This window comes from Sturnus vulgaris, chromosome 11 (assembly GCF_052056855.1).
Source record: "Sturnus vulgaris isolate bStuVul1 chromosome 11, bStuVul1.hap1, whole genome shotgun sequence".
NCBI classification, from domain to species: domain Eukaryota; kingdom Metazoa; phylum Chordata; class Aves; order Passeriformes; family Sturnidae; genus Sturnus; species Sturnus vulgaris.
Genome location: NC_142253.1, coordinates 9,104,069 through 9,131,553, shown reverse-complemented (window position 1 = coordinate 9,131,553; position 27,485 = coordinate 9,104,069). Strand labels below are relative to the sequence as shown.

The 27,485-nt window shown below is 53.3% G+C and overlaps 2 protein-coding genes across 7 annotated transcripts in view; both read left to right on the top strand.

Moving 5' to 3' along the window:
- The window catches only part of MTMR14 (myotubularin related protein 14), a 31,444-nt gene extending 11,846 nt beyond the window's left edge, over positions 1–19,598 (top strand). Inside the window, exons 10-19 of one of the 2 annotated variants that reach the window (XM_014872457.2) lie at positions 2,066–2,132; positions 3,079–3,164; positions 3,375–3,451; positions 3,696–3,732; positions 5,235–5,305; positions 5,927–5,976; positions 6,203–6,341; positions 9,059–9,235; positions 15,894–16,049; positions 19,239–19,598. In XM_014872457.2, the coding sequence (XP_014727943.2) occupies positions 2,066–2,132; positions 3,079–3,164; positions 3,375–3,451; positions 3,696–3,732; positions 5,235–5,305; positions 5,927–5,976; positions 6,203–6,341; positions 9,059–9,235; positions 15,894–16,049; positions 19,239–19,416 (1,038 nt within the window). In that variant the 3' untranslated portion in view covers positions 19,417–19,598. The remainder of the gene's footprint in view (positions 1–2,065; positions 2,133–3,078; positions 3,165–3,374; positions 3,452–3,695; positions 3,733–5,234; positions 5,306–5,926; positions 5,977–6,202; positions 6,342–9,058; positions 9,236–15,893; positions 16,050–19,238) is intronic. The other variant, XM_088171407.1, reaches the window with a different exon arrangement.
- A 390-nt stretch (positions 19,599–19,988) lies between these two features.
- Positions 19,989–26,899, top strand: CPNE9 (copine family member 9). Of its 5 annotated transcripts, none has more exons than XR_015806035.1 (20): positions 19,989–20,086; positions 21,603–21,643; positions 21,729–21,775; positions 21,980–22,083; positions 22,267–22,306; positions 22,938–23,014; positions 23,225–23,288; positions 23,401–23,504; positions 23,585–23,689; positions 24,062–24,103; positions 24,196–24,271; positions 24,342–24,395; positions 24,509–24,570; positions 24,850–24,896; positions 24,977–25,158; positions 25,354–25,481; positions 25,598–25,700; positions 25,777–25,834; positions 25,966–26,052; positions 26,169–26,308. XR_015806035.1 is itself a non-coding variant. In XM_088171408.1 (20 exons), exons 1-20 carry the CDS (start codon positions 20,010–20,012, stop codon positions 26,319–26,321), a joined length of 1,638 nt encoding a protein of 545 aa, XP_088027534.1. In that variant the 5' UTR covers positions 19,989–20,009; the 3' UTR covers positions 26,322–26,899. The 5 variants fall into 5 exon arrangements, 3 of the variants coding, with proteins under 3 accessions (XP_088027534.1, XP_088027535.1, XP_088027537.1); XR_015806034.1 differs by having other exon boundaries at positions 25,951–26,052; XM_088171408.1 differs by having other exon boundaries at positions 25,979–26,052; positions 26,169–26,899.
- The last annotated feature ends 586 nt before the right edge of the window (positions 26,900–27,485 follow it).

Below are 27,485 nucleotides of genomic sequence, written 5' to 3'. Positions count from 1 at the left end.
AGGAACAAGACAGGAAACAGAAAGCAGTATTACCTGTTCTCAGTCTCAGCTGAACATGAGCCTGCCTTGAGCAGACTGCCTTGGCTGTGACAAGTCTTGAGAGAGGTCAGCCTTCTCCTCTGTGATCAGAGCCAAGGGACTGAGCACCTTCTTCATGGGTATGCAGGGTGCCTTCCTATGGGAGAGGAGCAAGGAATCATAACTGACCATGGCAGGTCTCCACTCCTTATTATGGACAGCATGGCAAACCGTAATTGAACTCTTCTGTTTGTTCAAGCTTCACAGTCTACCTTTGTTCTCACCAGGGAGTATCACCTTATATTAGTGATTAGTATGCTCCATTTCACACATCAGTGGATCTACCAGATTTTGTGGGGATTGACTGTGCTGGAGCATGTCACGTTATTGTGTCCTGTGGCTGGAAGCACCACAGAATCAGCAGAGCTCCCTGTGCTGGGCTAGTGTTGTCAGCGATATAAATACTGTTTAAGTGCCAGCATAAGGAGAATCACAGAAAAATTGAAGCAGAACTAATAGAACTATAGCTTGTGTATGACTAGAAACTTGTTCACTAGAATACTGAGCAGCCAGTATTTTTAAAAGGATATTAAAAATTGAAGAAGGTGTAATAAATAGATGCAGAAATGATTTGAGGCCTGGAGAACATGGTTCACTCAAAACTCTGTCTGTTTAGCTAATCACTAAGGTGATGGAGGGTTGACTTGATTAATGTGTAACTACATTTGTAGGGAGAAAATAGTAATTCTAAAGTACTCTTCAATCTGGGGAAGAAGAGCTGCACAGGAAGCAATATCTGCATCTGAAATCAGGCCTTCAGATAAGGAAAAGCAGTCTTGGATGTTATTTTTGAGGATAATCTGCTGGAACATGCTGCCAAAGGAGTAATGAGCTGTCACCCCTATTTGAGATGCTTCTCTGGGCAAAAATGTTGCTAAGTGCAAGCTTCAGGCTTTACTTGGGGCAACTGAAGAAAACTTTCTTCTTCATGATGCAGAGAGATCAGACTGGATAATTGGATGATGCCTTCTAAAATAAGCAGAAGATGGATTGAATTGGGCAGATAAAAGATTTTGTAATTATGTGTTTTTCTGCTGCAGGCTGACTCTGTTCCCCGTTTCCCTACTGTTTTGTGGCTCTGCAGGCTTCACAGCTGAGCAATACGTTATTTGTCTGACACTAGTCTTCAGTGTGGTTACACACAGATGTGCACATATGCAAGCACACAACGATTGTTCTATTGCTTGTGGTCACGTGTCACTCCTACCACTAACACTTCTGCCATGAAATGTGTCCCACTCTGCTTTTTCCTTGCCAGTGCTATCTTACTTCTCTTGAGATAGTCCTGATTCTGATCAAACCACTGAAATATCCTGCATCTGCTTGTGATATGATAGTCAAGTGACAAGCTTGGGCTTGTTCTGAAGTTCTTCACCTCTATGTCCTGTAGTACTGGAGTTCTCTGAGTTCAGAGCCCTTCTATAGTTCTGGTGCTACTTGGGGGTTACTGAAGAAGTGCAGTGCCTGTCTGGAGGGTGGGTGAGGGTCAGCCCTGTGCCAGCAGCCTGCTGAGGACATTTTCAAGGACCACAGAGTTTTGAACAAAGTGCTTGGGTTGTGGGAACAAGCCGCTGGCCTTGGCCTGCACATCCCATCGTGCTGCTGGCGTTGCACACATGGCTGGAATGTGGCTCTTCCTCTTGCTAAAGTGCACATGTGCAGAACTGGGTCAGTGCTCTGCAGGTGTTTGCTGCCTCTCTGAGCATGGGCTGCTTGGAGCTTTGGGGCTGCAGGCAAATCAGCTCCTCTAACAGCCAGGAAGAGATAGAGATGGCCTTTTACTGTTTTATCTGCCTACCTGGTATCTTCTGCCAGAGTGCCTTTTGCAGAGAATGGGGGGATTGATACAAAGGGGAAGTCTGCCACTTTGAGGAATGACCACATGGTTTTATCTGTTTCGCTGCTGTTCTGGATAGAGAATCTGTGAACTCCAGAGCACTATTTTGCTATGGGCAGACCTTTACTATTAGCATTCCTCTTTCTGCAGAGCTGGGACCTTGTGCAACAGACACAGAACTACCTGAAGCTGCTGATCTCCATTATCAATAGTGATGGTAAGGCAAATTCCTTGCTCTCAGCAGGACACACAGCTGATGGTATTAGTACCACTGTGGATCAACTCCCAATACAGAAGTCACTTTTAATTCTCTCCCTTCAAAACAGGGTGATGGTCCTAGCATCTCAGAACTTCAGCTCCCCTCTTAGAGAGAGACTTGCTGATTCCTTGAAAACCCTTTCTTCCTGAACATGAAGGGATGTCTTAAAACTTAGTCTATTGTTTTACTACTTTAAACCTGAAGAGAAGGAACATTGTGTCCTTGCTTTTTGACTCTTACTCTTGTTTTGCTGTTTACCTGTGTTTTGTCTCCCCAACAAAGGATCTCATTTAAGAGCCCCTTCCACTCCCTTTGATTACAGGCACTCCAACTCTTTGAAGAGGGTCTGTTGCCCTGTGTGGCATCCCATTCCCTCTGAGCACTGTGACCTAGCACTGATGGATGGAACCATGGCTGGCTCTGATGGCATGGCCAGCTATACTCTCCTGTAGTAGCTGTGTTGGGGCACACCGTAGGTTTTATATAGGGTGTAGGATTTGTGCCTTATGTGTGCCTCTACTCAATGTGCAGCAGGAAGGTTAGTGAGACTGAAAAAATGTTCAGTTGGAGCTGTTTTCTCACCAATATAGGAATAGATTATGATAGTGGGTTACAGCTGGGTAGGTGCATATTCAGGATAGTAAAGTGATGTTCATACCTAATGACTCTGTGTCCTGAGCAGCTGTCAGGACTAGGATAGCACATCAGCTGGTGCTGCTGACAACTCAGGACACTCTGAGCAATTTGTTGGCTGCTGTATTTAAGACAGAATGTTCTGGCTGAGCTCTTCTCTTGAGCCTGGGCTGTGGATACAGAGAGTAGCTTGTCTCTACAGATTTACCATAAAGAAGTCATTCCTCTTGTCTCAACATCCTTTTTTTTCCTTCTTCCACCCCTGGAACAGATGACAGCGGGCTCCTGGTGCACTGTATATCAGGCTGGGATCGAACGCCTCTCTTCATCTCCTTACTGCGCCTCTCCTTATGGGCTGTGAGTACCTGGCTGGTCTCCTCTGTTTCTGGGGCTGATTGCTTGGAGGGAAGTGATGGTGGAGCTACTAATGTTCCTTCGGACGTGCTGTCACAGGCAGGAAGAGGAAGAGGGGCACCCTGGATCACTGTGACAGTTTTTAGCAGATCATGAATTCCCAAGTTTAGTCCCCAGGGCTTCTGCCTGAAGGCTTTGTCATTTGCTTTGCAGGATGGGCTGATCCACACGTCCCTGGAGCCATCTGAGATCCTCTACCTGACAGTGGCCTATGACTGGTTTCTCTTTGGGTAGGCATGATAAGTTTTACTCGCATGTGCATCCCTGTGCAACAGGGAGAAGCCTTGAGGGGTCATCTTTGATGTTTGTTCACAGCCAAAGATTGATGCCTTAGCAGCTCCCAGTGACCTGGGACAAGAAGGGCCAGTGCCTTTTTTTTTTTACCTGAGGACTCAGGCATCTGGCTGTTCTTGACAGCTTGTACTCTTCTGCTGATTGTGGCATGTGACTGAGCTTCCCTTGCTCTCTTTCCAGGCACATGTTAGTCGATCGACTCAGTAAAGGAGAAGAGGTGAGTGTTGGATATGGGACAGTGACTGAACACTGCTTTGTGTTCTCATGGTATCTGTTTATGGTGGCAGCATTCACTGCCTGCTCCTGGTAGTATCAGTGGTGTGGAGTATCAGTGGAGCCCAGTGGCTGGACTCTAAAAAGATTTTTCAGATGCTGGAAATATGAGGTAAGAGCCTTGCCTTGTCACTTTGTGATGCATAAGTTGTGGGGTCACTTCTCTCTCAGGCTATAGTTTTGTTGGGAGGTGTCACTCCTGCCAGTTTCTCTCCTGTGCCATTAGTGTTCAGGCCCCACAATAGAGGGTTCTAGGACTTGCTGTTCAGCTCAGCAGTGAGAAAGGATGCTTAAGGTGTGTGATTTCTTGAAAATAAAGCTGGATAGTCTTGTGTGCTTGTCCTGAGTGCCAGCCCTCCTGCCTGGGTGCTACAGCTGCATGTGGCTTGCATGCCATCACAGGCTCATGGAGCAACTTGTCCTGGTTGTGCTGGTTCCAGTGTGTGAATTTGGTGGGATGTGACTGTGGGTGCACATATGGGTCTGCGACGCACTTAAAATTAGTGGAAGTAATTCTCTTCAAAATCTTTCACTGTTTAGCAGCAAAAAAAAGATTGCTCTGACTGTAGTTGCAGTAGAGTACACTATCATTTCTGAATGGAAAAGAGGTGGGGTGTGTACCTAACCCTGTTGCTATTCCCCTCCTCCTCAAACTCTCACCTTACTAAGGAATCTTCGGCCTTCAAACAGCAGAGACAGGACCCTGGCCTCTTTTCCATCTTTCAGGGGTACAGAATCCCCTGAAAGATTTAGTATCATTGCTCCTATTCATTTCTTTCCTGGACTTCTACTGGCTCAAACCTGAGAGCTCTGCTCTGGTGCCTGCTTGGTCATGGGTGGAATCAGTAGCTGCAGCAGGAGAGGGGGTACCTGGCTGCCTCTGGCACTCTCTGCTCCCCACTTCTCCCAGGAAAAGGGCACAGCTCTGCTCTGGGTGGGTGAGGTGGCAGAGGCGCAGTGGGGTGAATGATGCCGAGCAGACTGGGGTGTGGCAAGGCACAAGCTTGGGGCCACAAATGCTGTAGGTACCTCATGCTTCCAGATGTGGTACAGGTCTGCTGCTGAGGTGGAGCATGTGGTTCTAACCATGCAAGTCCTGCTGGGTTTGCTGCTTACCTGGTGTATAAGCAGCTGCTGCCATCTCGGTTCCATTCTGCACCGATGGCCTAAGTACCTGCTGTGGGCTTGCAGCATGTGTGCAAGGCATTGATAAGGAGACTTCTTGTTTCCCTTCCTTTGTGGGCCTCCCCGTGGCAGGGAGCAGAGGGGCAGTTTACATGGAAGAGAAGGCCCAGGATGGGATGGTGGCAGCCCATGGCACACTGGAGGCTGGTAGCTGCAGATTTTTTGCTATCTCCTTCCTGCCAGCACCTCCTCACCAAGATAAGAGGCTGCATGGAGCCTCGGGTTCATTCCTGAACCGCTCTTTTCTTTCCCTTTGCTCAGATTTTCTTTTTCTGCTTCAATTTTCTGAAGCACATCACCTCTGAGGAGTTCTCTGCTCTGAAGTCACAGAGGTAAGGAGCCTGTGCTTGCTGCTGCATGGGCTACAGAGCCAGGGAGCTTGTTAGTGCTGCTTCTTTGGGGAGATAGAAGCCCTGGTGTCCTGGCCCAGTTTTCTTTAATTTATTCTGCACTCTGAAGGCTGCAAAACGGGGCCGAGGCTTGTGAGGTGCCACGTTGTGCTCTGAAAAACTGTCCATGCTGAAATGTGCCTTCTGCTTAATGACTGTCTGTGGCTGCTCTAGCACGGATGAACCCAGAGATGAGTGCTCTGGCTCAAGCAGACTGCACAGCAAGCTCCATCAGGCACTGGTGGGCACAGAGGGGTGGCTGGTTTTTAATGGACTACTCAGCATAAGCCCTTCTTATTTCAGGAGGGACAGCAAGTAGCAAAACCCACCCTGGATGCTCTGAATAAGCACATCATGTGCAGTGTTGCCTGTTGCCATCTTCTCAAAGCATAGGGAGTTTGGGTTGGGACTGTTAGGAGTCAGACAGTGGCCCAACCTCTCCCTTCTACCCCTGTATAGCTAAACCCCACTACTCTGATGTGCTGTGTGTAACAGAGACCTGGCTATGGCCAGCCTCCACTGCTCTGAAGTATGCCTGAGGTAACTTTGTCTTTCCTTCCCCAGAAGGAAGAGTTTGCCACCTGGCTTCACCCTGGAAGAGATCTGCATGCTCAGTGAGTGCTGCTGTCAAGCATCAGTGCCCCTGGGTGCTGTTAATGGTTCATTGCTTGTGGGCTTAGATTCCCAGCTTCAGGATAACCCCAAATGGGTGTGCGGCCTCTGGGACCTTGCAAGAGCACAGGGCACGGGGAAGTGTATTGCTTAAAGGTATTCAGGTAGTATTCAGGTAGCTCTGTATTCAGAGCTGGTATTCAGGTAGCTCTGTTTTCTTCTCTCTAGAGCAGAAAGACCGAGGCAGCACCACAAGCCTGAGCAGTGACTTCTCCCTGGGGATGGAAAGTTCCCCTGGAGCAGCTGGGAGCTTTACCTATGAAGCAGTGGAGCTGATGCCAGCAGGAGCACAGGCTCAAGCAGCGTGGTGAGGACATAACCACTTGGTGGGCTGAACAAAAGGGGCTGGCTCTGGGCCTGACAGAAAAAATATTTCTGAAGTGTCTTGCCTTTCAGGTCTGCTCTCTATAGAATAGATTCCTTACAGTGGAGGGAGGAATTTGGCTGTCAGAAGCTTTGCTACAACTTGTACTCCAGAGCTTCTGCACCAAAAATTGGAGGCCACCCCATTTTAAGAGGCTGTCAGGCTTCTGCAGGGATGCTTCTAAGTTTGTACATAGATGAGAGTAAAGCACATTTGTTTCATTTTCACTAGTTTCACTGTTAAATTTCATCCACAAAGGATTTCATTACTTTTAAAAGATGGTTCCCAACTACCAAAAAAATTACATTTGACAGCAGCCTCCCCAGGGAAAAGTGGAGATGGTTTAGCTGCCTAAAATGAAGCTTAATCAGAGTTTAGGAAAGACATTATACATGGGGAGTGTCTGCAGTTAGTGAGAGTTGGGCTGGGTGGCCAAGAATTCCCTCTAAATTTTAGCTTCTCTACCAGCATGAGGCATTTGAGCTGAAAGCAGGTTCCTGCCTGCAGCATTGCTTAGAGACATTTCCAGGGGAGAATACAGAATTTTCAGTAGTGCCTCTTGACAGGGAGTCACACAGGACTTGCCTGGGGATGCAGGTGGCTGTCTGGAAGCAGGGAAGGTGTCTGGCAACTCTCCTGCTCTGGGACAGGTGTTGGACTTGCTTGTGGAGTTTCTGGTGCTGTTTGGGGATTTCAGAGCCTTGCTGTAGAGTTGCCCCTCTCAGTTTAATTTTTCTCTCCTCTCCCTCAGCACATGTGAAGATGCTATTTTATATTGCAATTATTTTAAATTAAATCTGGGTTGTGCTGGAGGCATTTGAAATCCTCTGGGACTGAGCTTGCAGCCATGCTAGTGGCAGCAGCCTTTCTAAAGCACATTGTGTATTCAATTTAAAGTGCTGAGAAGGGAAAGGAGAATATCCCTGCAGAATCACAAAATGGAGATGGAGAGTCCCAAACTCTGCCAAGTGAGCAACACGGAGTCCTCTAATACACAGAGCCTACCTATCCACATCAAAGCAACTGCATCAAGTAGAGAACAACTTTCCACTTGCAGGGCTGCAAGATAGTGAACTGGAAGCATTTATGTTGCTCTGAGTGCTCAGGACACACAGACTTGATTCTACTGCACAGAACCTATGTGCACTTTGTACAAGATGTGAAGTGACCAGAGCATGCTGGAGGAGATAGCTGCACTTGTGTGGATCAGGGCTCGATATTGCAATGTGTTTCCTAGCTCTGGGTTACTTTTATTTCTGTGGGAGGCATCAGGCTGTGTTGGGGCTAGCAGCTGCTCCACAGGGATGGTTTGGGCCATGCCTGAGGGGCATGAGCTTGAGAAAGGGGAAGGTTGTGAGCCTTGCCATGAGTGCTCAGTGAGGAGACTGGTCATGGATGTTTTACTGCAGGCTGTTGTGGCTCTGTAGTCCAGAGAATACACAGAGCTTGCTACAACCTGGATGAGCTGGGCTGTGCATAGCATGAGAGCATGCCGTGAAAACAGGTGGCCTCACAGTCTCTGTGCAGGGAGAGGCATTTGATTTTTAGCTGTTCAGACCTGTTTCTGCAGGCTGTACTTGGAGATGTTGGCAGTTATGATAACATGAGATGAATAAAGCTTAAGAGAGGCTGTGGTGTGATGTTTGAGGGTGGACACCCTTCAAGAAATGAAGAGAGGATATCGCACTTTCCACTATACAATGAGCCTGTCTTTAGTTGCACTTGCTGACAGTGCTTGAGATCTCAAAGCTGAGATACCCATCTATGTTTTGGGAAGAGTAACATTTTTTCCACTTGAGTATGTTTGCTTTAGAATTTTTCCTTTTTACTTTTTTACATAGGGAGGTCTTTGTCCAATTCAGTGTGGTCTCAGAAGGGGAGAAATTCTTGGGACTCTTCCCAGGGGAAAAAAAAAAAAAACAAAATCAAACAACTGACATAAGAAGGAAAACCTGAACGTGGAGCAGCAGTGATGTGAATTAGTCCCAAATGTGTACTTGTTTGGCATATAGTACTATGTAGTACTTGTTTGGATGGTACTGTGAGCTCAGGCCTGATGCACCAATGGACAGTGAATTATGGCTGAGTTTGAATGTGCTGGCTAGGAAAGAAGCCAGAGCAGTTTGGGCCATCAGCATAGAAAGGGAGAGAACTGAAGCGTACCTACATCTGGAGTGACTGTCAGCTGTAAGCACATGGTCAGAAGTGTGGTCAGTGGTGCCCAAATGGAATTGCTAAAAGGGAAAATAACACTGGTGGTGTGTGCACGAACGCCCACCTGGGCTGATACACACTGTGGAGTTGGAGCAGATTGAAATGGTCTTTCCCCGCTGGGAGGCCCCTTGCTCAAGGCATTTTTTGCTGCTAGACTAAACAAAGCAATCGCTGTGTGTGTGTGGGCTGGTGCATTCTCCCGTCTCTGATTTCCAGGTCACGTGGATGGTGATCTATAAAAGAATGGGCTAAGATGGGTTGAGCTCAGTGTACCCCCTCTCTGAGTGTTTACCCGTGACTCATGGTTCCTTGGGAGGGAGGAGGGCGGGTTCGGTGGAAACAAGAGTTTGTAGCTGCTGGGCTGAACTCCAGCCTGTGGTGGAAAGGCTTCCTAGTTGGAGTACATAGAAAAGTAATTTTTCTCACCCACGTCCTCTGTCCCTCAGGAGGAAGAGTTGTGCATCGTCACCGCAGGCCGTGCTCTGGAGCAGAGCACAGCAGTCTGAAGACAGACTGCCTTCCACAGGGTTGGTTGAAGTCAAGTCCTCCAGCTCCTCCTCATCAACCCATTCTGATAACTTCCTGAGGATTGGAAGCAGCCCACTAGAAGTGCCCAGATCCAGGTGAGATGGGATGGAGCAGGGCATTTCTCAGCAAAATGAGTGTCTGGTAGAGGGAGAACAGGGCTGCACTTGTGTGACTCTGGAAACATTGGAGTACCTGTGTTTGTATCTATGGACAAACCTTGGGAGGCCTGTTCCTCTCTAGTCTGACCTTGTCTGAAAGTGCTGGCTGTTAAACCCAGACGCTCCTGCCTGAGCCCCTAGAGGAGCGAGGAACTGTGCTGATAACAGCCAGCTGCTGTCTTGTGCCTGTCCTCAGTGCATGCCTCAGCTCTGAGCTCTGGCATCTCTGCATCCTGCATGCTTGCAGCTCACAGCACTTTCTCTGTCTAAGCATCCACCAGGATTTGAAATGGCTGTGGTGTTTGGGGAAGAAAGCTTTCAAACCAAGCAGACCTCACTCTGCATCTATCCTGTCCTCCTTTTCACCTGCTGACCCTCCTGATGACGCAGGTTGGAAAAAACTGGGTGCTGGTGGTAAGCAGAGGTAGGAATCTGCTGGGAGCAAGCTGCAAGTATTGTGCCAGCACAAAGGATTCTGCCTGGAAGGCTGTGTGTTCCTGCTGGGGAATGGGGACCCTGCACCTGAGCCTAATCACACACCACAACAAAGGCACCCTCCTGGAATCTGATGCTGCAGTAGGGCAGAGGCAAGCAGTGAGCTGGCCTAGGGAGGAAAGAACAGAGCCTGTGGAGCAAACACCATGTGTGTAGGCCAACATTGAATAAAGAGACTCTGAGATAAGAGGTTGCTGTTAACAGCATCAAATGCTTGTGTAGCCTCTGCAGGTTTTCTGATGACTCTTTTTTCTAGTGGTTCTGAATCAGCCACCAGCAAAATCTAAGTAATCTCTCGTCATATGGAAAATAAAATGACAAACAAAAGTAAAGCATTGAAAATTTATAAGACTTTCTTAACAAGTGTCTCTCAGTTCGAGAGAAAAACCCCAGTGTCTGACAGCTTTTATAAATGATACTAACTGTTCTCCCCAGGGAAAGACATCAATAGGAGGGGTTTGAATTGTTGCTGGGGCCAACCTCTGTATTTTTTGTAAGATGAAAAGAATGTCCCGAGAACAAAATACAAGAAGAAAACGTCTTGAGAGCTGCTTTGTTCACAATGGTAGTGCCACAATTCCTGTGTGTGGTCCCATGCCATTCCCAAGGTCTGACAGGCTGCTCAGTGCTTGTTGGCAGCAAGCTTTCAGCAGTGTTCAGGAATAAGCAGTTTGTAATGCTTCAGGCAGACTGTTCTGCAGGAGCAAAGGGAAGAAACAGGAGCAGGCAGAAGAGGACCATAGTGAGGGTTAGGGTTGCCTTATCAGACACTGTCATGTGTTGTAGTTTCTGGGTTCTAAGCATAGTATGTTTTCGCCTGAAAGAGGTCATTCCACTTGGCCTTCGGTCTCCCTGCTTCAACTATGTTAGTCTGAATTGGTCTGGTAGATAACACAGTACCTTCAGCCACCATTTTCTACCCTGAAAGAAACAATGAGTCCCATTTTGGGTGGAGAACTGTGATGGAAGGAAGAGGTAAATTGTCTCTCCGCCTCCTGAAAAATTGTGGTACTAAGATGGAAAAGCAAGAGCACAGAGACTGATCAGGATGCCAAAAATACCTTTATTCCTGTGGTGCTGCTGGCAGGTCAACACCCAAGGCTCTTGAAATGAAGAAACCACTGTACTTGACTTCCTAATCCTCTGTTTGTGTGGCCATAGCAACAAAACACTTTCTTCAACTGCTGCTGCAGTGGTTAAAATGGTTGCTTGTAAAATGCCAGCAGGTATCCTTGAGGTAGTTCAAGTCAACAGCCCAATCCAGGTGCTGGCAGGCAGGGGAGCTGTGGAGGGAACAGAAAGGCAAGTCAGCAGGAGACATGAGCAGGGCCTGGGAGGGGGGAACTGGGCTGTCCTAAAAGAAGGGGTCACACATGCCCTGTCAGACATTAGGAGCCAAGCCCCTCTACTGCCCAGGCAATGTCAACAGGCTGCTGCTGTCACGTTACCAGCCCATCTTGTGAATCCAGGTCTGATCCAGAGGTCCTGGGTACGTGTAAATCCAAGGATGGTCCTTGGTAGGCAAAGCAGTACAAAGGCAATTCCTGTCAGTCTTTCTAGCTTATTCCAACATGATGGTAAGATCACATCTGTGGAGGACAAACACACGAAGATATTTACATAGACTGTTTGCAGAGTAGGAATAGGTGCTGCTTGTTCTACAGAGAGCTCTGAGTATGGCAGTCAATATTCCTCAAATTGAACCCCCTGCATGTGACAGGGTTGCAGTTTGCAAACCTTTTCCTGTATTTGCATTTGACACTAGCAGTCTAAGCGTCCCATGACACTGCAGAAAAATTCTGTATCTGTGTGAGGGATTTAGCGTGTGTCTACATAGCACTAATGTGGATTAGCAGCTAGATAATCTTTGGTTGAATGTGCTTTTGCTAAGTCAATTAAACTAAACCCAAAGTACTGTGATCTAGAGAGTCGAGATGTGGAGGAGTTAAATTGCAGAGGATCTGCTTTGACCAGCAGTCAGAGAACTCCCTTACTTAAGGGCTGCAGATGGCTCAGCTGTGGGTCTGGAGGGAGCAGAGTGGGACAGAGAAGCTGCTTCCCTTTGGCTTTGGGTGTTTTGTTGGTAGTGAGAAGACTGTGTGTGTACTGTGTGTCTTGCTCCTTACAAGACCTCTCTCAGAAGGTATATCTTCAATTGACAGCTTGGGGCAGTGACCACAGCAGGAGAGGAATTGTTTACAGGAATGTTTTCTGGAATTATTGCATGACCATGCCACAAAATGGACTTGCTGGCTGGCACATGACAATGTGCTGCAATCAGAAATGGTGCTCACAGAGAACAGGCTGCTCGGGCACTATCCCAGCCTATAGATGACTGTCTGGGATTCAGCCAGGGCTTACAGTTCTTGGCAGGGGGCCATACTCCTTGCCAACATTTCCCACGCAAAGGTGGGAAGGGCTGCCCTTTACTCCAGGTTGCCACTGTCTGCCTGTACATACAGAACTTACTTAATGCTTCTGTTTGAGGGAGGAGCATATGCTGGCAAATGAGCTGCTTCCCAAATAGTCCCAGGTGTGTGGAAATATGTCAGGTGAGCGGGGGCAGCATGGGGCAGGATGGAGCCTAGCTGTTGGCACTTAGCACTCATCTCAGTTACATATTAAGAAAGGGAAGGATCCCTGACTGTTGCTCTGCCTCCAGTATTGACTCTTCTCTGGCAGGCAAATGAGTGTCCATGTGCTCTGGAATACTCTGTCTTGTGCAGCATGTTGCATGGGAAGCACTGACCTAATTAAAAGGAACCATTCCAGGTTAGAAGCTGCCAGTTTATGGCCTGCGAGAGGTCCCTTCTTGTGTGAAGGAACAGCTTGCAGCTCATCTCTGTTTTGCTAATCTAATTTAGTTAATCTTGCACTTTTGAGGGAGTTTCTTCCCACTCGTGGACCTGAAGAGGTGGGTGTGTGAAGCTCACTTTGATTCTTTTTCTGTCTGCCATTAGATGTCTGTGGCAGAGACAGCAATTTGAAGCCTGGCAGTATCTCGTCTCCTCTAACCATGTCAGCTTTGCTGTGGTTGTCCGGCTGCTTCCCGAGACTGTGTGCTGCCCTCGCTCCTAGCCAGCCTGTGGCATGGCTGTCATGTATTGCAGGCATGCTGTTCTTAAAGATTTGGGAAGGGGTTCTGCTGTCCCAGCAGTTCCAGCTTGTTCCAAGGGCCTCACTGAAGCTCTTCTGAGGCCTCTCCAGTAAGACTTTACAAGAAGTATTCAGGGTAGAAATTACAGGAAGACTTTCACCTCTAGCACTGATTGGATTGCATTGGGGTGCAGTCAGCCTAGACTCTAGTCTTGGTCTCAAGCCAAACTCAACTTCTAAGAAGCTCTGCTGCCATTGCAGTGCAAACACAAAATTTCCCATGCTGTGTCTTCCCAGGCTTGGTCCCTGCCGTCTCTTGAGGCTGTTCAAGATGCTTATTGATTGTGACGTTTCCTCAGGAGCCTCCCTCGAGAAGGCTTTGGGGATAGCAGGGAAGGTCTGCCACAATATCTTAGCTCTGCTGGCCAGTCTCAGATCTCTGGGCCAGGAAAGAAATTACTTAGACTCATTGCAGAGTCAATCAGTTGATTTAATTAATCAAGAAGTGTTTGTTCTGCTGCCTGGAGGCAAGACACAGAATTGACTGCCTTGAACTCCTAGACCCCAGTGTTGTTGCATTAGATGAAACCTTACTAAGTTTGCACAGCTGCTTGACAGGGTTGGGGACCCCAGGATGATACACAGGGCTTTTACCAGCCTGTCCATGGCAGAATTCAAGAGATTACTTGATCCATCCCAAGAGGTGGTGTAAGATCAGTCTAATCATAGCTGACAATCATGGAAGGTGACCAGCAGCTGGAAGCTGGGACCACACACCCAAAGCAAAAAATTATTTTCTGTTCACTTTCTCTTTAGACACAGACTTATCTGATTGGTGTAGTTGATAATATTGAGCAAAGGGACATTTTTCCTGTCCCTGGTGCCCTGGATCATGGCTTGCTATGTGGGCAGAATCTCCTGAGCAGGCTCCAGATACTACTCTCCCTTTGCAAGAGCTGCAGAGCTCTGCTCTCAGAACTCTTCACCTGGAGATCCTGCTAGAGTCCAGGCCCTCCTCTGCCATTCATGCTTGCCCTCTCCAAACCTTTGTTTCTGTCTGGCCACAAACCTGTCTTCTGTTCAGCAACTCATTACTTTTTCTGGCAGAATCCTGTCTCTGCCTACTTTCAGCCCAAGCCTATTGCCTACAGATCTCTTTACTCCTTTAGCTCAATTTCATGTCACCATGTGTGACACTTCTGTTTTTCCTGTTTGCCTGTGCTGGGCTCTCAGGGAGGTGACATCTTCCTCTTCACTCTGCACTGAAGTAGCATTCCTCCATGCTTCTCCCTGGCATCCTGCACTGTTCCCACTGCGCTTCCATTATGGCTTTGTGTTGTGGCACCAAACACTGCCTGCTCCCCTTCACACTGACTTCCTCCACTTTATCTTCCAAAGGCATGGAGAGAAGTAGATGTCACTGAACAGCTGCTCTCCTTCCCTTACGAATTCCTTGCTTTCTAGGGAAGGTTATCCCTATCTGATCTCCTGAAGGTCTTTCTAACAGTATATGCTTCTCTTTTGCTTTCAGTGAAGTGCCCTCATTCTTACTTGGGCATTACGGACCCCAGGAAAAGCACCAAGACAGGGTTCCTCCAATACTCTGACCCTTACTTCTCAGTTCATTGAGCAGCCATATAACAAGATCTGTGTGACACAGGGGAAGCTCTGCTCTTCCTGATCTCTGCTGTCATGAACCTGAGCTGCCAGGCAGGGGTGTTACCCTCAGACTGCAGCTATGATGGGAAGCTGATATGTAGGGAGTTGTGTGATTCCCTTTCTGTGCTTGCACAGCCAGCTCAGGACCACATTTCACACTGCTCAAACTTGGCTGTATTGATCAAACTAATTAAATGGCAGGCCTGGAATTAGATGGAGATTGCAAATAGGTTTCCTGCTGTGCATCTCTTCCCACCTTTGCCTTCCAGTCTAGCTCAGGTCCTTCTTGCTGTGGGAGAGCCTGCCTTTCTGGCTGTTCTCTGGTCCCTTGGGGAGCAGCTGCAGTGCGCCACTGCTATTCTTAGCTGTGAAGACAGCGTGCAAGTACCTGGCCCAGCAGAGCTGGAGCACTGCTCTCTGCCCAGCAGAACTCAGATAAATTATCCAGAAGATCTTGGTAGTGTGTAATTGAGCAGCTCTGCCACAGGCTGTGCTTCCAGCTATGTACACTCTGCTGTGCAGCAAGGCTTAATAATTGCTTGCTCCCTTGGAAGCCAAGAGCTCTGGGTTTGTCTCAAGTGATTGTGCCCTCTTCTCTGAGATTTTGGAGGGACTCCTCAGATTCACTTACCATGTTTCATGCTTCTTTCTTTCCTGCTGAGAGATTGCATACATCAAATAATTATCCTTCCTTGGCTATTTAGCCTGTCCTAAAGATGATTTGTCACCTGGTTTCTGGCAGAGCCCTTTCTTTAACACAGAAATGAAGAGATGTTCAGGCGCTGGGGGTAGGTGTCCTGAGTACGCCTTGGTTGGCTCTGTTCAGATCTGGTGGTAATGCTCAGGAGTGTTCTGCTTTCTAACTGCTGCCAGGACAATGATCTGTAAGTCTTTCCCAGCACTAACCAAGTCACAACCTTGACTTGCCCTGCTGCCCTGAAAAGTGCTAACAGCTACAACAAGCAACAGGGGAATGTCCCTTGTACAGCACAGCTTTCACATCTGTGAAGGATTCAGGGCAGGATGTGCTGTTCCATCTCACTAATGGATTTCTCAGTTCTGCATGGCCATCTGCTTCATGCTCGCTCTCTCCTGTCCAGCTTCTGGTGTGCTCCTGCTGCTTTATTGGCTCCAGCCAGCTTGGCTCTCTCTTCACTTTCAAAGGAAAGGCTTGGTCTGGGGCCCAGCCCGAGCTGCATGTTGCACCCTGGTCCCTGAGTGTCAACAGTGCTGGCACAGGCGCTGCTGGCCATCTGCCCGGCAGGTCCCTGGCAGTAGCACCAGTAAAAAGCACGTGGCTGAATGATCTGACTGATCACGCCGTCTCCCTCTCTCTCTGCCCCAGATCGGCGGACCATTCTCTGCCCGGATCTTCCGTTTCCACAGACTTTGGCAGCTGGCAGATGGTGACAGGGTGTGGCAGTATTCGGGAGCAGGCAATCCTGAACGCAGACGCCTCTCTCCCTTGCAGCTTCCCGGATGAGTTCTCTAGCACTTGCCTGTAAGTGTCTCAAACGCAGGATCTCTCCTTGGGTCTCTTGGCTGCCTGCGAGTACTGCAACTTTATCACTCTGGCACTTTCGGAGAAGCCTGGGAGCCCATAACAAACTGTTCCATCTTCTCTGCCTCGATGTTTTCTATCCACAAACTCAGTCCCTGAGCACTCTTTGCTTATGCTGAACACGGAAAGAAAATGGCACTTTCTCTTTCTAATGATGGGGGAGCTCTTTGCTTTCTGTAGGAAGAAGAGGTTTTTCTTTCTTCCTCAAAGATGCTGAATTTGGGCATAATTGAGTGCAGTGGAGGATTCATGTTTGTCAGGACAGGACTGGTAACCCAGATTTCTTGCTTTTCGATTTTGCTCACCTACATCTCCCCACTGGGGTCAGATCCTTGCTGGAGTAAGAGAAGGACTTTCCTTCTGTAACCCAAATTTTGTCTGGCCTTGTGCAGCATCATTTGCAGGTGCTGTGCCTGGCCAGTGCAGAGCCACAGAGACCCTGTGTCCTGCCACATCCTGCCATGTGAAATGGCTGAGAGGCAAATGTTCCTCCCCAAATAGAAATACACCTCTGGAAGCTTGAAAGACTGGAGATGCGCTTTAATTGCTGTTAGAGGAGAACCTTGGTTTGTGCCTTCAGGCTGCAGACTCTCCATCAAGAAACTGAAATGGCAGATCAGGGGCTGCTGCTAGCAAGCAATGCCAGAGCTGTGCTGCCAGATGCTCAGTCCCTTACTGAGATCTGAGTACGTGCTTTGGAGGCAGAGGGCAAGCAACATGAAAACCCGTGTCTCCTGTGAGACAGGCTGCCTGCCCTGGTTCTGCGTCTCGTGTGGCTGCGTGCTGTGCTGCTGAACAGAGCAGAGCAGCTGCCTTCAAGTTACAGTGAAGCTACAAGATCCGTGAATTGCCAGATCAAAACATTGCAAGAGATGTTGGACGTGGCCTGGCCAGGATTTGTTCTCCTTTCCTGAGGACATACTGAGCTGCTCCTGCAGTAGTTTGGAGATGGGCAAGTGGGAAGGGACTGAAGGATGGGCATCTGAATAGTGACTGCTTCACTGTGTCCTGAGCTTGGCTGTACTTGCTCACTGATGATCACCAGCAAGTTGTTTCTGCCCCTGGAGTCGGATCCAATGTCAGAATAGAGAATTCAGTAGAGAAACATGAATCAAAGTTGATAGGCCTTAGGCTTATGCAGTTTGGAGCGTGACTGCTTGGGGCAGTGGATTCAAAAGAAGGAAAACAGTAGTGGTGCTTCTCCTGTGGGTGCTCTGCCCTGTTCAGCTATTCCCTAAAGCTGTGGGTTGCTTGGGGGCTAGGGACTACTCAGCTAAAGGTGCTGGGACCAGGAACTTCATTGAAAGGATGAAGAGTTCCCAGCAGTGTTGTATTGAGCTTAACCCAGAGCCTCCACCCCCTCTCTGCTCTGCATCAGCCCTGTTTGTTTAGGACTCCATTGTGGCTTTTTCCCTGTTTTTGCAGCCCGACACAGTATGATTTTTTTTTTCTTTTAATTCCATTTAAGTTCCCACTTTGCATCTTCACTGGCAGCAGCTCGATGAAGGTATGCTTTTCACAGCCTACTTCTTGTGCTTGTGTGGGGCTTGTCAGGGCTTACTTCGAGCTGGGGCTTTGACAGCCTCCTCTCATCCCGCACCCCAAGCTGCAGGCAAGCGGGCAGGCTGTAGGAAGTGTAGCGGGGCAGAGTGCCGTGGATTTGGCAAGGCAGCACGACCTGCCTCCGCGGTGAACCGTTCAGGGTGAAATGCTGCAGCCGGTCTGCAGGGCTTGGTGTGGAGCAGTGGCTGGCTGCTTGACCCTGTGCCTTGGAGTGTCTCACTCCCTGAAACAAACCGAAAAACCCAAATACAAAATCTGCCCTGTAAAGAGGTGTGAGAGCCACAAGACACGGGACCTAACTGCTGCACGCCCTCGCTTACCTCTGCGCGTGACATCTGAGATCGCTGTGCTCGGGTGCAAGTAAGTCCTGCCCTCACGGAGTTTATTTTAAATGCTAGCAGGTTTGCGAGTTCCACGTCCTAATTAGGTTGCCAAAAAGCATCGCTAATGTGTTTAGATATGTTGTTGCCTTTTTTTGCCCTCTGGCTTCTCTTTATTATCAGACACAGTAAACAGCGGCCTGGTTGGCTGCCTCGGCATCACTTGCTGTTTATAGGCCTCCCACCATATCCTCTTGCTGCTGTTTCCGGACCGAAGCTGTTGGCTGTGGGTGGTTAACACTTCCATTCAGATGAGCTGTGCCAATTTATAGCCAGCCCAGGCGCTGGAAGATTAAAGAGAATTTTTTATGGGGAAAGTTCGCACTGTGCCCTTGGAGTGACCTTTGAGGAATGTCTTAATCTCTCTGGGAACCACTGGCATGTCGCAGAGGCACTACAGCAAGGATCATTTTAGGCTGGAGAGCTTGGAACAGCTGCCTCTGGGTCCCAGTCTTGCTTTCCCCTGCTCCCTCAGCTGGTCTTGCCTTCCTTCTGCTGTTTTCCCCTGCCCCTAACCAGGTGTGTGGATCAGCAGATGAGGAGAGCAGGTCCCATGGGAAGTCATGCCCTACTCTGCTCCTGTTTGCAGAGAGCAGCCATGCTGAGGAGCAGAAATAAAGTGCTGCTCAGCTCTCCTCTTCCTGTTGTTGGAGTGTTCCTTGGGGCTTTTGTCACCTTGTCTGCTCCCTCTCATCCCCACTTCCACAGAGCTGTCTATGCTGGCACAAGCACACGAGGCTGGGGCTGGTGTAAATGAGGGATGGTTGCAAATAGGTTGGAAGCCACTGTCCAGGCACAGTATACATAGACAGGCTTCATCTGTGTGAGGAAGGGAGGGAATTGGCGCAGGGACTGATGTCAGCACCCACTTGGCCAAAGCACCACTTTGTTTATGAATTGCAGCCTTATGAGCACCATGGTGGTGGGAGAAACGGGGGGCAGTGGAATGTGTGAAGGAGGAAACCCCTGGGGGAGCAGGAGACTCAGGCTGCAAGTGGCTCTGTGGGTTGGGTTGGATGAGGAGGCAGTGGCACCAGCTGCCACCAGCTCTGTGGGCAGAGCCTTTTGGGACTTGCACTGCCTTAGCCACTGCAGCCCGTTGAGCATCACAGCCCTATGTTAGAAGTGAGAGCTGGGTTTTGCAGAGGGATGGCTGCAGTCACTGACCTCCCCTTCTCTCTCCTAGACTGGTGTCAGCGAGTGACCGTGAGTCTCGTCTGGAGGAAGTGCGTTCTGCCTTTCTGGCGAGCTACAGCCGGACCATCGGCCTAAAGGCCGTGCCCCCCAGCCCCTCAGGGGCCATCGGTGGCCTCCTCGAGCAGTTCGTGCGGGGAGTGGGACTGAGAGGCAGCAGCACCCTCTGAACACGGTGTTCCCAGACCACTGCCTGGAAAATTTGGGCTGGCGCGTCCCCCAGCAGAGTCCTGGGACGCTCTTCTTGGTGCGGGCACCTGCTGCACCTAGCGCCCGCCGCCAGCCCCCCCTGCCTGGGGCTGGGGGGTGCGGGGTCTTCGGCGAGTCTCTGCAGTAAATGACCCGAGCTGTGCCCTCTCCTGCCTCCTCTCTGGGCTGCGGGCGGGGGCGGCGCGGGGGAGCCGCGCTGCCGGGGGCGCCGCTCACTATAAATAGCCCAGCCCACTCTTCGCGAGAGTCGGCACCGAAATAACACCGAGCCGAACCCGGGAGGAAGCCCCTGGCGGGGCGGGATGGGAGCTGAGCTCCCTCTTGGGAATCGCGGGCGGGACGTTCCGGTGAAGCCGAGCCCCAGAAGCCGAGCCCCAGGAGCCGAACCCCCTGGTGTCTGGGTTGGTGCCCCCGCTGCCGGCAGGGAAGGGCCGTCGTGCTCGAGATGTGCTGAGCCGTGCCGCGCCGTGCCCGTGCCGTGCCCGCCCCCGGGCGCGCCTCCTCGGCGGCGCGGGAGGAGGCGGCGCGGAGCATCGGCGGCGCCCGGGCGGGGATGGCGGCTCCGGGAGCGCTGGAGCCGGCGGCCGGCAGCGTGCCGGGCACCAAGGTGGAGCTCACCGTGTCCTGCCGGTGAGCCGGGAGCCAGGCGAGGGAGCGGGAGGGCGGTGGCTCGTCCGTGGACACGGGTGGGACACGGGATGCGCTGCGGGGATGCTCTCTGCGTCCCGCTGCCCGCCGCTCAGCCCCTGGCTCGAGGCGTTGTGAGCTGCGCGTCCTCCTCTCTCCCCGGGTAGCTCTCGGTGCCAGGGTGTATGCCCAGCGTCCCTCTGCCCTGCTGCTACCCGTCCCGTCCCCTTCTTGGGGTCCCATGGAATGCTGTCACCTGGCACGGTTGCGTGAAGCGACCCAATACCCTCACCTGGGGCTGGGGCGCGGGATGGTCCCCTCGCGGGGCGATGCTGGTGGGAGGTGGGTGATGCCAGCGGGCCGGGGTGATGCCAGCGGGGCGCGGGATGCTGGTGCTGCCTGCGAGTGGCTGCCCGGCTCGGTGAGCTCGGTGCAAGGCAGCAGGACCGGGAACGTGGCAGCGGGATGGGGACTGCGGGAGAGGGGCTGCTCTGTGCCCCAGCTTCTGGCCAGGGTCCGCCGGTCAAGCGGCGGTGGTTGAGCCGGTCTGCCGGCGGCTAAATATAGCCCGTCGGAGACACCGCTGCTTGCGGCCGGGGGTCCCGCTCGCAGGGACAGGCAACCGCGTCCTGCTGGGGGGTAGCGTCTCCGTGCCGTGGGTCCTGTGGCACGGAGCGCCCCGACCAGGGTGAGTACCTCCAGCACATCCCCGAGCTATGCAAACTCTGGGCCGGGCCGGGGGCTGTCGTGCCCTCTCCCCGCGGCTGAGCCCTGGTCCCTGCTGCCAGCTTCCCGGACGGCAGGCAGAGGGACTGTGGGGCCGCAGGACCGGGCAGCTTCAAGCAGGAACCGGGAGTCACACCTGGAGACAACACAGGGCAGGGGCAGCCTTTGGCTTCACAGCCTCAGGACCCAGCCCAGAGCAGGGTGCGGTCTCTCCCCTGCGTCTGGGGCCAGGGGAGCTGGCTTAGCCCTGCAGCCCCCAGCCGTGCCCCAGCCCGCCCTGTGCTGCCACCCCGGGGGTGCGGGAAGTATCCCAGCAGAGCCGGTAGCATCCCCCGGCACTCTCCGGTGTCACACCGTGCACAGGACGACGATCAATCGTTCTGCCGGTAGGTGTGTCGGGGTATGCCCACTGGCTGCTCAGCCCCTGCTCCAAGTGTCTCCTTTCTTCTCATTTCTGCACCCTGCCATTAGCCAAGCTCCTGCTGCCGGGGCGCAGCGGGCACTCAGCCGGCGCCAGCGGCACCGGGAAAGGTTTCATCCTGTAAATGGGTTCCCTGTCATGTTCAATCATCATCAGCGCTGGAGACGCTGCTCACTGCTCGCCCTGCTGCCCCACCGAACCTTGCAGAGGGGGCCAGCGTGTCTCCTTGGGAGTGCCGATGCTCTTATCCATGGGTGCCAGCACGGCCTTCTGGCGTGGTGCTGACCTGTGATGAGGAGGTTGAACATGAGGACCCGTTGCTGGGCCAGGTGGGTGGCGCTCAGTGTGGCTCACGCCTGGCTCTTCCCCCAGGAACCTGCTGGACATGGACACCTTCTCCAAGTCCGACCCAGGTGGGTGGCGGAGCGGGGCAGAGGGCATGGCATGGCACAGACACGGCACGACACGGCAGCCTGGCTCTGTTCCCTCTCTCCGCAGTGGTAGTCCTCTTTGTGCAGGTCTCGGGGAGCAGCGAGTGGAAGGAGGTGAGCGTGGCCCCCTCTCCTGGCTAATCCCCAGCTGGGTTAAACGGGCCCATATGGCCACCCGTGTCCACGCTAATGATCCCTCCCCGTCCACGCTAATGATCCGGCCACGCCAGCAGCGCTAATCCCCCACCGGGATTAGCGCCGAGGCAGCTGCGATGGGGACGGGTCCTGGGGGGGCCACCCTCACCCCTCTCCCTGCAGTTCGGACGCACCGAGGTGATCGACAACACCCTGAACCCCGACTTTGTCCGCAAGTTCGTCCTCGACTACTACTTCGAGGAGAAGCAAAACCTCCGCTTCGATGTGTGAGTAGGGTGGCCAGGGAAGGGCTTAGCCTAAATGAGGGTGAAACAAAGCACCGAGTGAGTAATAAATAAGGATAATAAATAAGAATTCAGTGTCGAATAGCCCGGATGGGTGGGGAAGCAGAGCTGTGTGCTGGAGCATCCCTGCAGGCACCAGCTCAGGGCTCTGCTCTCCCACGCCAGCTACAACGTGGACTCCAAGAGCTGCTCCGCTTTAAAGCAGGTGAGCACAGCGTGTGCTGGGGGGACACGTAGTGATGCCGCGGTGTGATGCCATGCTGGGATACCCCGAGGCTGTGCCCTGTGTGGCTGCTGTCGGGGTGGGGGGGAACAAGTGCCCCTCAGAGGGCTCTAACCTGCTCTCCATCTCTCCGTGCCCCATGGGGACTGGCAGAAGGTAGGTGCCTGCCACACACCAGCCCCTGCTCTGCTCTGGGAACCCAGCCCTTACGGGAGTACCTGGTGGGGCAGGATAGGGCCAGGACACTCCATAGGTTTGGCTGTTGAGGGTGTGTCTAGGGTGGCCCAAGGGGTCCCAGACAGGTCAGGGCACTTAGGGCAGTTTGCGGGGGGACACAGGATGGGTCCAGGGATATGGGCTGGCCCTGGTGGCACAGAATGAGTGTAAGGCACATGGAGTGGGGCACCTGGGGTAGTCCTAGGGATGCACAATGGGTCCTGGGTTGCGAGGTGGCTCTTGGGTCACAGTGTTGGTTCAGGAAACTTGAGGTGGCCCAGAGTCAAGTTGGTGACAGGTCCCATGGGTGCATTGGGAGGGAAAGTGGTGGGTGTGAGTGGTGGGGGACTGGGGCAACAGCCCTCCAGGGTTTCACAGTGCTTTGTTTGGGCCACAGGACTTCCTGGGGCAGGCATTTGTGGCACTGGGAGAGGTGATTGGGTCCCAGCGGGGACGCCTGGAAAGACCCCTAACGTGAGTCACACCCTGTGGTGAGCTGAGATGGGAGGGTACCACACTGTGTCTCGACCACCTGCCCCACTAGACCCCTCCCTGCATGTCCTATGCTGGGGATTCTAGTCACAATGCCAAGCACCACCAGCTGTGGACAGAAGCCCCAACCCTAACTTCTTGCCCCGAACTCTCCTCCTTGTCCCCAAGCTGACTGTGTACCTCTGATTCCAGGGGTGTCCCAGGGAAGCGGTGTGGGACTATCCTGCTGCTGGCTGAGGAGCTGAGCAACTGCCGGGTGAGTACCCGTGCCCAGCTGCAGTGTGGAGAGGGCCACATGGTCCCTCAGTACAGAAGCTGCTGGTGCCAGGGATGAGGAGGTGGCCAGCAGTGACAGTCCCTGTCCCCAGGACATTGTCACAATGCAGCTGTGTGCCAACAAGCTGGATAAGAAGGACTTCTTTGGAAAATCCGATCCTTTCCTCGTCTTCTATCGTAGCAATGAGGATGGCACGTGAGCACAGGGACCCAGTGGGGCAGACAGGGTGCCAATGTCACCAGACAGCATGGCCCAACCCTGCCCTGTCCCCTCAGCTTTACTATCTGCCATAAGACAGAGGTGGTGAAGAACACACTCAACCCGGTGTGGCAGCCCTTCACCATCCCCGTGCGTGCCCTCTGCAACGGCGACTACGACCGGTACAGGAATGGGGATGGGGACAGGGACAGGGGCAGCCACGGGGCCAGAGCAGGGTATGAGCAGTTCTTTGTGGGCTTGGCCCCGCAGCGGCAGGCAGCTCAGAATTGGGTCCCGATTGGGTTTTTTTCTCTTTTGCAACCCAAATTACATAAATGCATCCCCCTCCTTTACAGGGCCCCCACCATGACCCAAATTTTCCGCTCCCTCCTGGCAGAGTTGCAGGCTGGGCAGGCAGGGCGGCTCTACTGGAAGCTGGTGGGCAGGGTGCTCACTGCAGTTTGGGCTGTGGGGCTGCGTGTCCCCAAATCAGGGGCTGGAGGGGCTGTGCCAGCCTAGTTGGTGGCTCACCCACTATGTGCCTTCACTTTCAGGACGGTGAAGATAGATGTGTACGACTGGGACCGGGATGGGAGGTGAGGGAAGAGGCATCAGGGTGCTGCTGAAGCTTCCCAGGGCACTTCTCACCCAGGTGCCTGGCCATACTGACCCTGTGCTCCTTCTGCAGCCACGACTTCATTGGGGAATTTGCCACCAGCTACCGGGAGCTCTCTCGAGCACAGAGTCAGTTTACAGTGTATGAGGTAGGATGGTGGGTCAGGGTGAGGGCAGGGTATACTCCACACTGGGACTGACCCACCTCTGTGCCTGCAGGTGCTGAATCCCAGGAAGAAATGCAAGAAGAAGAAATACGTGAATTCTGGCACCGTGAGTAGGGCTAGGGAGTTCCTGGGTTTCCTGCCTGCCAGGAGCTGGTGCTGTTCCACCTGCTGTGTGTTCCAGGTTGGGGAGGCTCCAGATTTGATCCCCTGTGCCCACAGGTGACACTGCTCTCCTTCTCCGTTGAGTCTGAGTTCACCTTCGTTGACTACATACGGGGCGGGTGAGTGGGGGACCGGGAGCTCCCTGGCTCCTCGAGATCCCCCATAGCTGAGGGTCTCAGGGCAAGGACAGTGGTGACATGAAGCTTCAGTGAGGGGGTGACAAGGGGGCCGTGGGGATGGGAAGTAGATGCAGAAGGGTGGCATGGGACTGTGGGGTGCTGGCTGGGGAAGAGGGGCCCAGGCAATGGGTCTGGGCAGGGAAACACCGGCACTATGGGGCTGGAAGATGGTATCCCTGTGCCGTGGGGCTGGCAGCCTCCCTCGCTCTCCCCCTAAAGGACGCAGCTGAATTTCACTGTTGCCATTGACTTCACGGCCTCCAATGGTGAGTTCACCTGGTGTCTGGGGGGTCCCCATCACCGTGGGGGTGGCCATGGGGCGGGTTTGATGAGCACTGTGCCGCAGGGTTACCATCACAGCCCACCTCGCTGCACTATGCGAGCCCCTACCAGCTGAGCGCCTATGCCTTGGCACTGAAGGCAGTGGGGGAAATCATCCAGGACTACGACAGTGACAAGCTCTTCCCTGCCTATGGCTTTGGTGCCAAAGTTCCACCTGACGGCAAGATCTCCCACCAGTTTCCTCTGGTGCGCCCTCCCTGTGGGACAGGGCCGAGAGTGAACCCAGGTCCCCCAGCTGTGGGGCAGAGCTGGTCTTGGGGTGCCCACAGCAGCTTGTTGGGGGAGAGGAAGCACCCTGGCCACATTCTGCCCCAGCATCCCACAGCCTGGGGGACATCAGGAACTGTGGTGCTCCTCCAAGTGCCTATCTCTGTCCTCCAGAACAACAACATGGAGAACCCCAGCTGTGTTGGCATTGAAGGCGTGCTGGAGTCCTATCTCCAAAGCCTGCGCACCGTCCAGCTCTATGGTCCTACCAACTTTGCTCCCGTCATCAACCAGGTGGCTGGGTGAGCACCTGGGGCACTGTCCCCTTTGCCATCCCCAAATGCCATCTGTCCCACAGCAGGGTTGACTGCCCCACACCAGTGTGGTGCTTGAGGGACCCCATCCCTTTTCCCCACAGGACAGCCGCCCAGGTGACCGATGGCTCACAATACCATGTCCTCCTCATCATCACGGACGGTGTGATCTCTGACATGCTGCAGACCAAGGAAGCCATTGTCACCGTGAGCGCACCCTTGTTGCTCTGAGTTCACCTCACATGGGCACTATCCTGGCTGACACCCTGCATCTGCTCCACAGGCTTCCTCCCTGCCCATGTCCATCATCATCGTGGGAGTAGGTCCAGCTGAGTTTGAGGGTGAGTTGGGACTTGGGGACACCAGGGAAGAGGGATGGAAACATCATCCCTTCCTCTGGGATGCCAAAGGCATCCAAAGGGCTGGTGTTTCCATCCCCGGTGTTCACCCTACCGAGGCTTGGTGACACCAGCTGTCACCCCCAGCCATGGAGGAGCTGGACGGTGACGAGGTACGGTTGTCTTCCCGGGGACGATATGCCGAGAGGGATATTGTACAGGTAACTCTGGCATTGAATCCAGACCTGCCATGGGTGAGAGATGCCCAGTTCCCCTTGTTGAACCCCACAGCAACAGAGTTGTTTCCAGCCTGACTGCAAACTTCTTGCCCTCAAAGTTTGTGCCATTTCGGGATTACGTGGACGACTCAGGCAACCAGGTGCTGAGCATGGCCCGCCTGGCCAAGGACGTGCTGGCTGAGATCCCCGAGCAGCTGCTCTCTTACATGAAGACCCGTGACATCAAGCCCCTCCGGGCAGATCCCAAGTAGCTCTTCCATGAGCCATGGGACTGGCTGGTGGGGCGAAGATATGTCACCTTTTTTCTGGCGGTGGACAGGGCTTAACTACGGAGATATGGCCCCAATTAGGGAGATAATCAGTTGCTATGGTTAGTCAAAACAGGGCTGGGACCCGCTTCTGGCGGTGAGACCACAGGGCTGGACATCCTTGGGTGCCTGTTCCTTCTGCCCGATGTCCAGCAGCAAGGCGGGACTGTCCCCCGACCGTAGCAGTGCGGGCAGGGCCAGCACCGGCGGACACAGTGTGTGCGTGTCCCGGAGAGCAGCCTGGCGTCTGTCCCAGAGGAAGGCTGACCCCGAGTGCCTGCTGGGGGTCTCAGCCCCGCTGCTCCTCGGGTCAGCGGCCTCGCCCTGCTCCTGCCTGCGCCCCGTTCCTGCCTGCACCCCGCTCCTGCCTGTGCCGTCTCCTCCGGCTCTGCTAGCCCGGGCTGGCCGGCCTGCCTCGTGCCCTGCCCCACGGCCGGGGCTCTCGCCTCCGGGGGCTGCCGGGGCGGGGGGCAGGCGGGTCTCTACTGCGTTACCGACTGTAAATAAACTGCTCAACCGGGTCTGCTGCCGTGCTGGGCCAAGGGGAGCGGGGAAACCAAGGGAGACGGGAGGAACCGATGGGGTGAGGGAGGCCAGGGGGCTGAAGGTTCCGACGGGCTTGTAGCCGGGCCGGGGGAACCGGGAGGACTTTGGAAATTAGGTGACCTGAGGGACCGACGGCTGCGGAGGGATGGGGAGGACCGAAGGGGCGAGGGGGGCCGGGTGGGGCGGGGCCGGGCGGCGGCAGTGGGGTCTGTGATTCGAGACGGCAGATTCGCCACTGCCATCGCGGCGCGACCCGGCCCGGCCCCGCCGCTCCCACGTGGCCTCCCCGCCCCGTCGCCGCCGCTGCTGCCGTCTTCCCCGTCCCCTGCGTCCTCGCTGCCGCCGCCGCCGGCCGGTGCTGCTGCCCGGCGGTGCCGTGGCGAAAGTGCGGTTGCTAAGGGCGGCGCGGCGCTTTACCCAGCGGCCGCCCCGCGCCAGGCGCCGCCGCAGCTCCATTGTTGGGGCCGGCCCGGGCCCGCCGCCGCCGCCGCCGCCGCCGCCCATGGAGCCGCCCGCCCGCTGAGCGCGGCCCCGCGCCGGGGAGCGCCGCCGCAGGAAGGG

Excerpts from the sequence above, each read along its gene's own strand:
- CPNE9 (XM_088171411.1), top strand. The coding sequence starts at position 21,369 with ATGTTCAATCATCATCAGCGCTGGAGACGCTGCTCACTGCTCGCCCTG. Across the intron at positions 22,307-22,937 it reads GCTGCTCCGCTTTAAAGCAG|GACTTCCTGGGGCAGGCATT; the intron begins GTGAGCACAGCG and ends TTTGGGCCACAG. Across the intron at positions 24,104-24,195 it reads GACTGGGACCGGGATGGGAG|CCACGACTTCATTGGGGAAT; the intron begins GTGAGGGAAGAG and ends CTCCTTCTGCAG.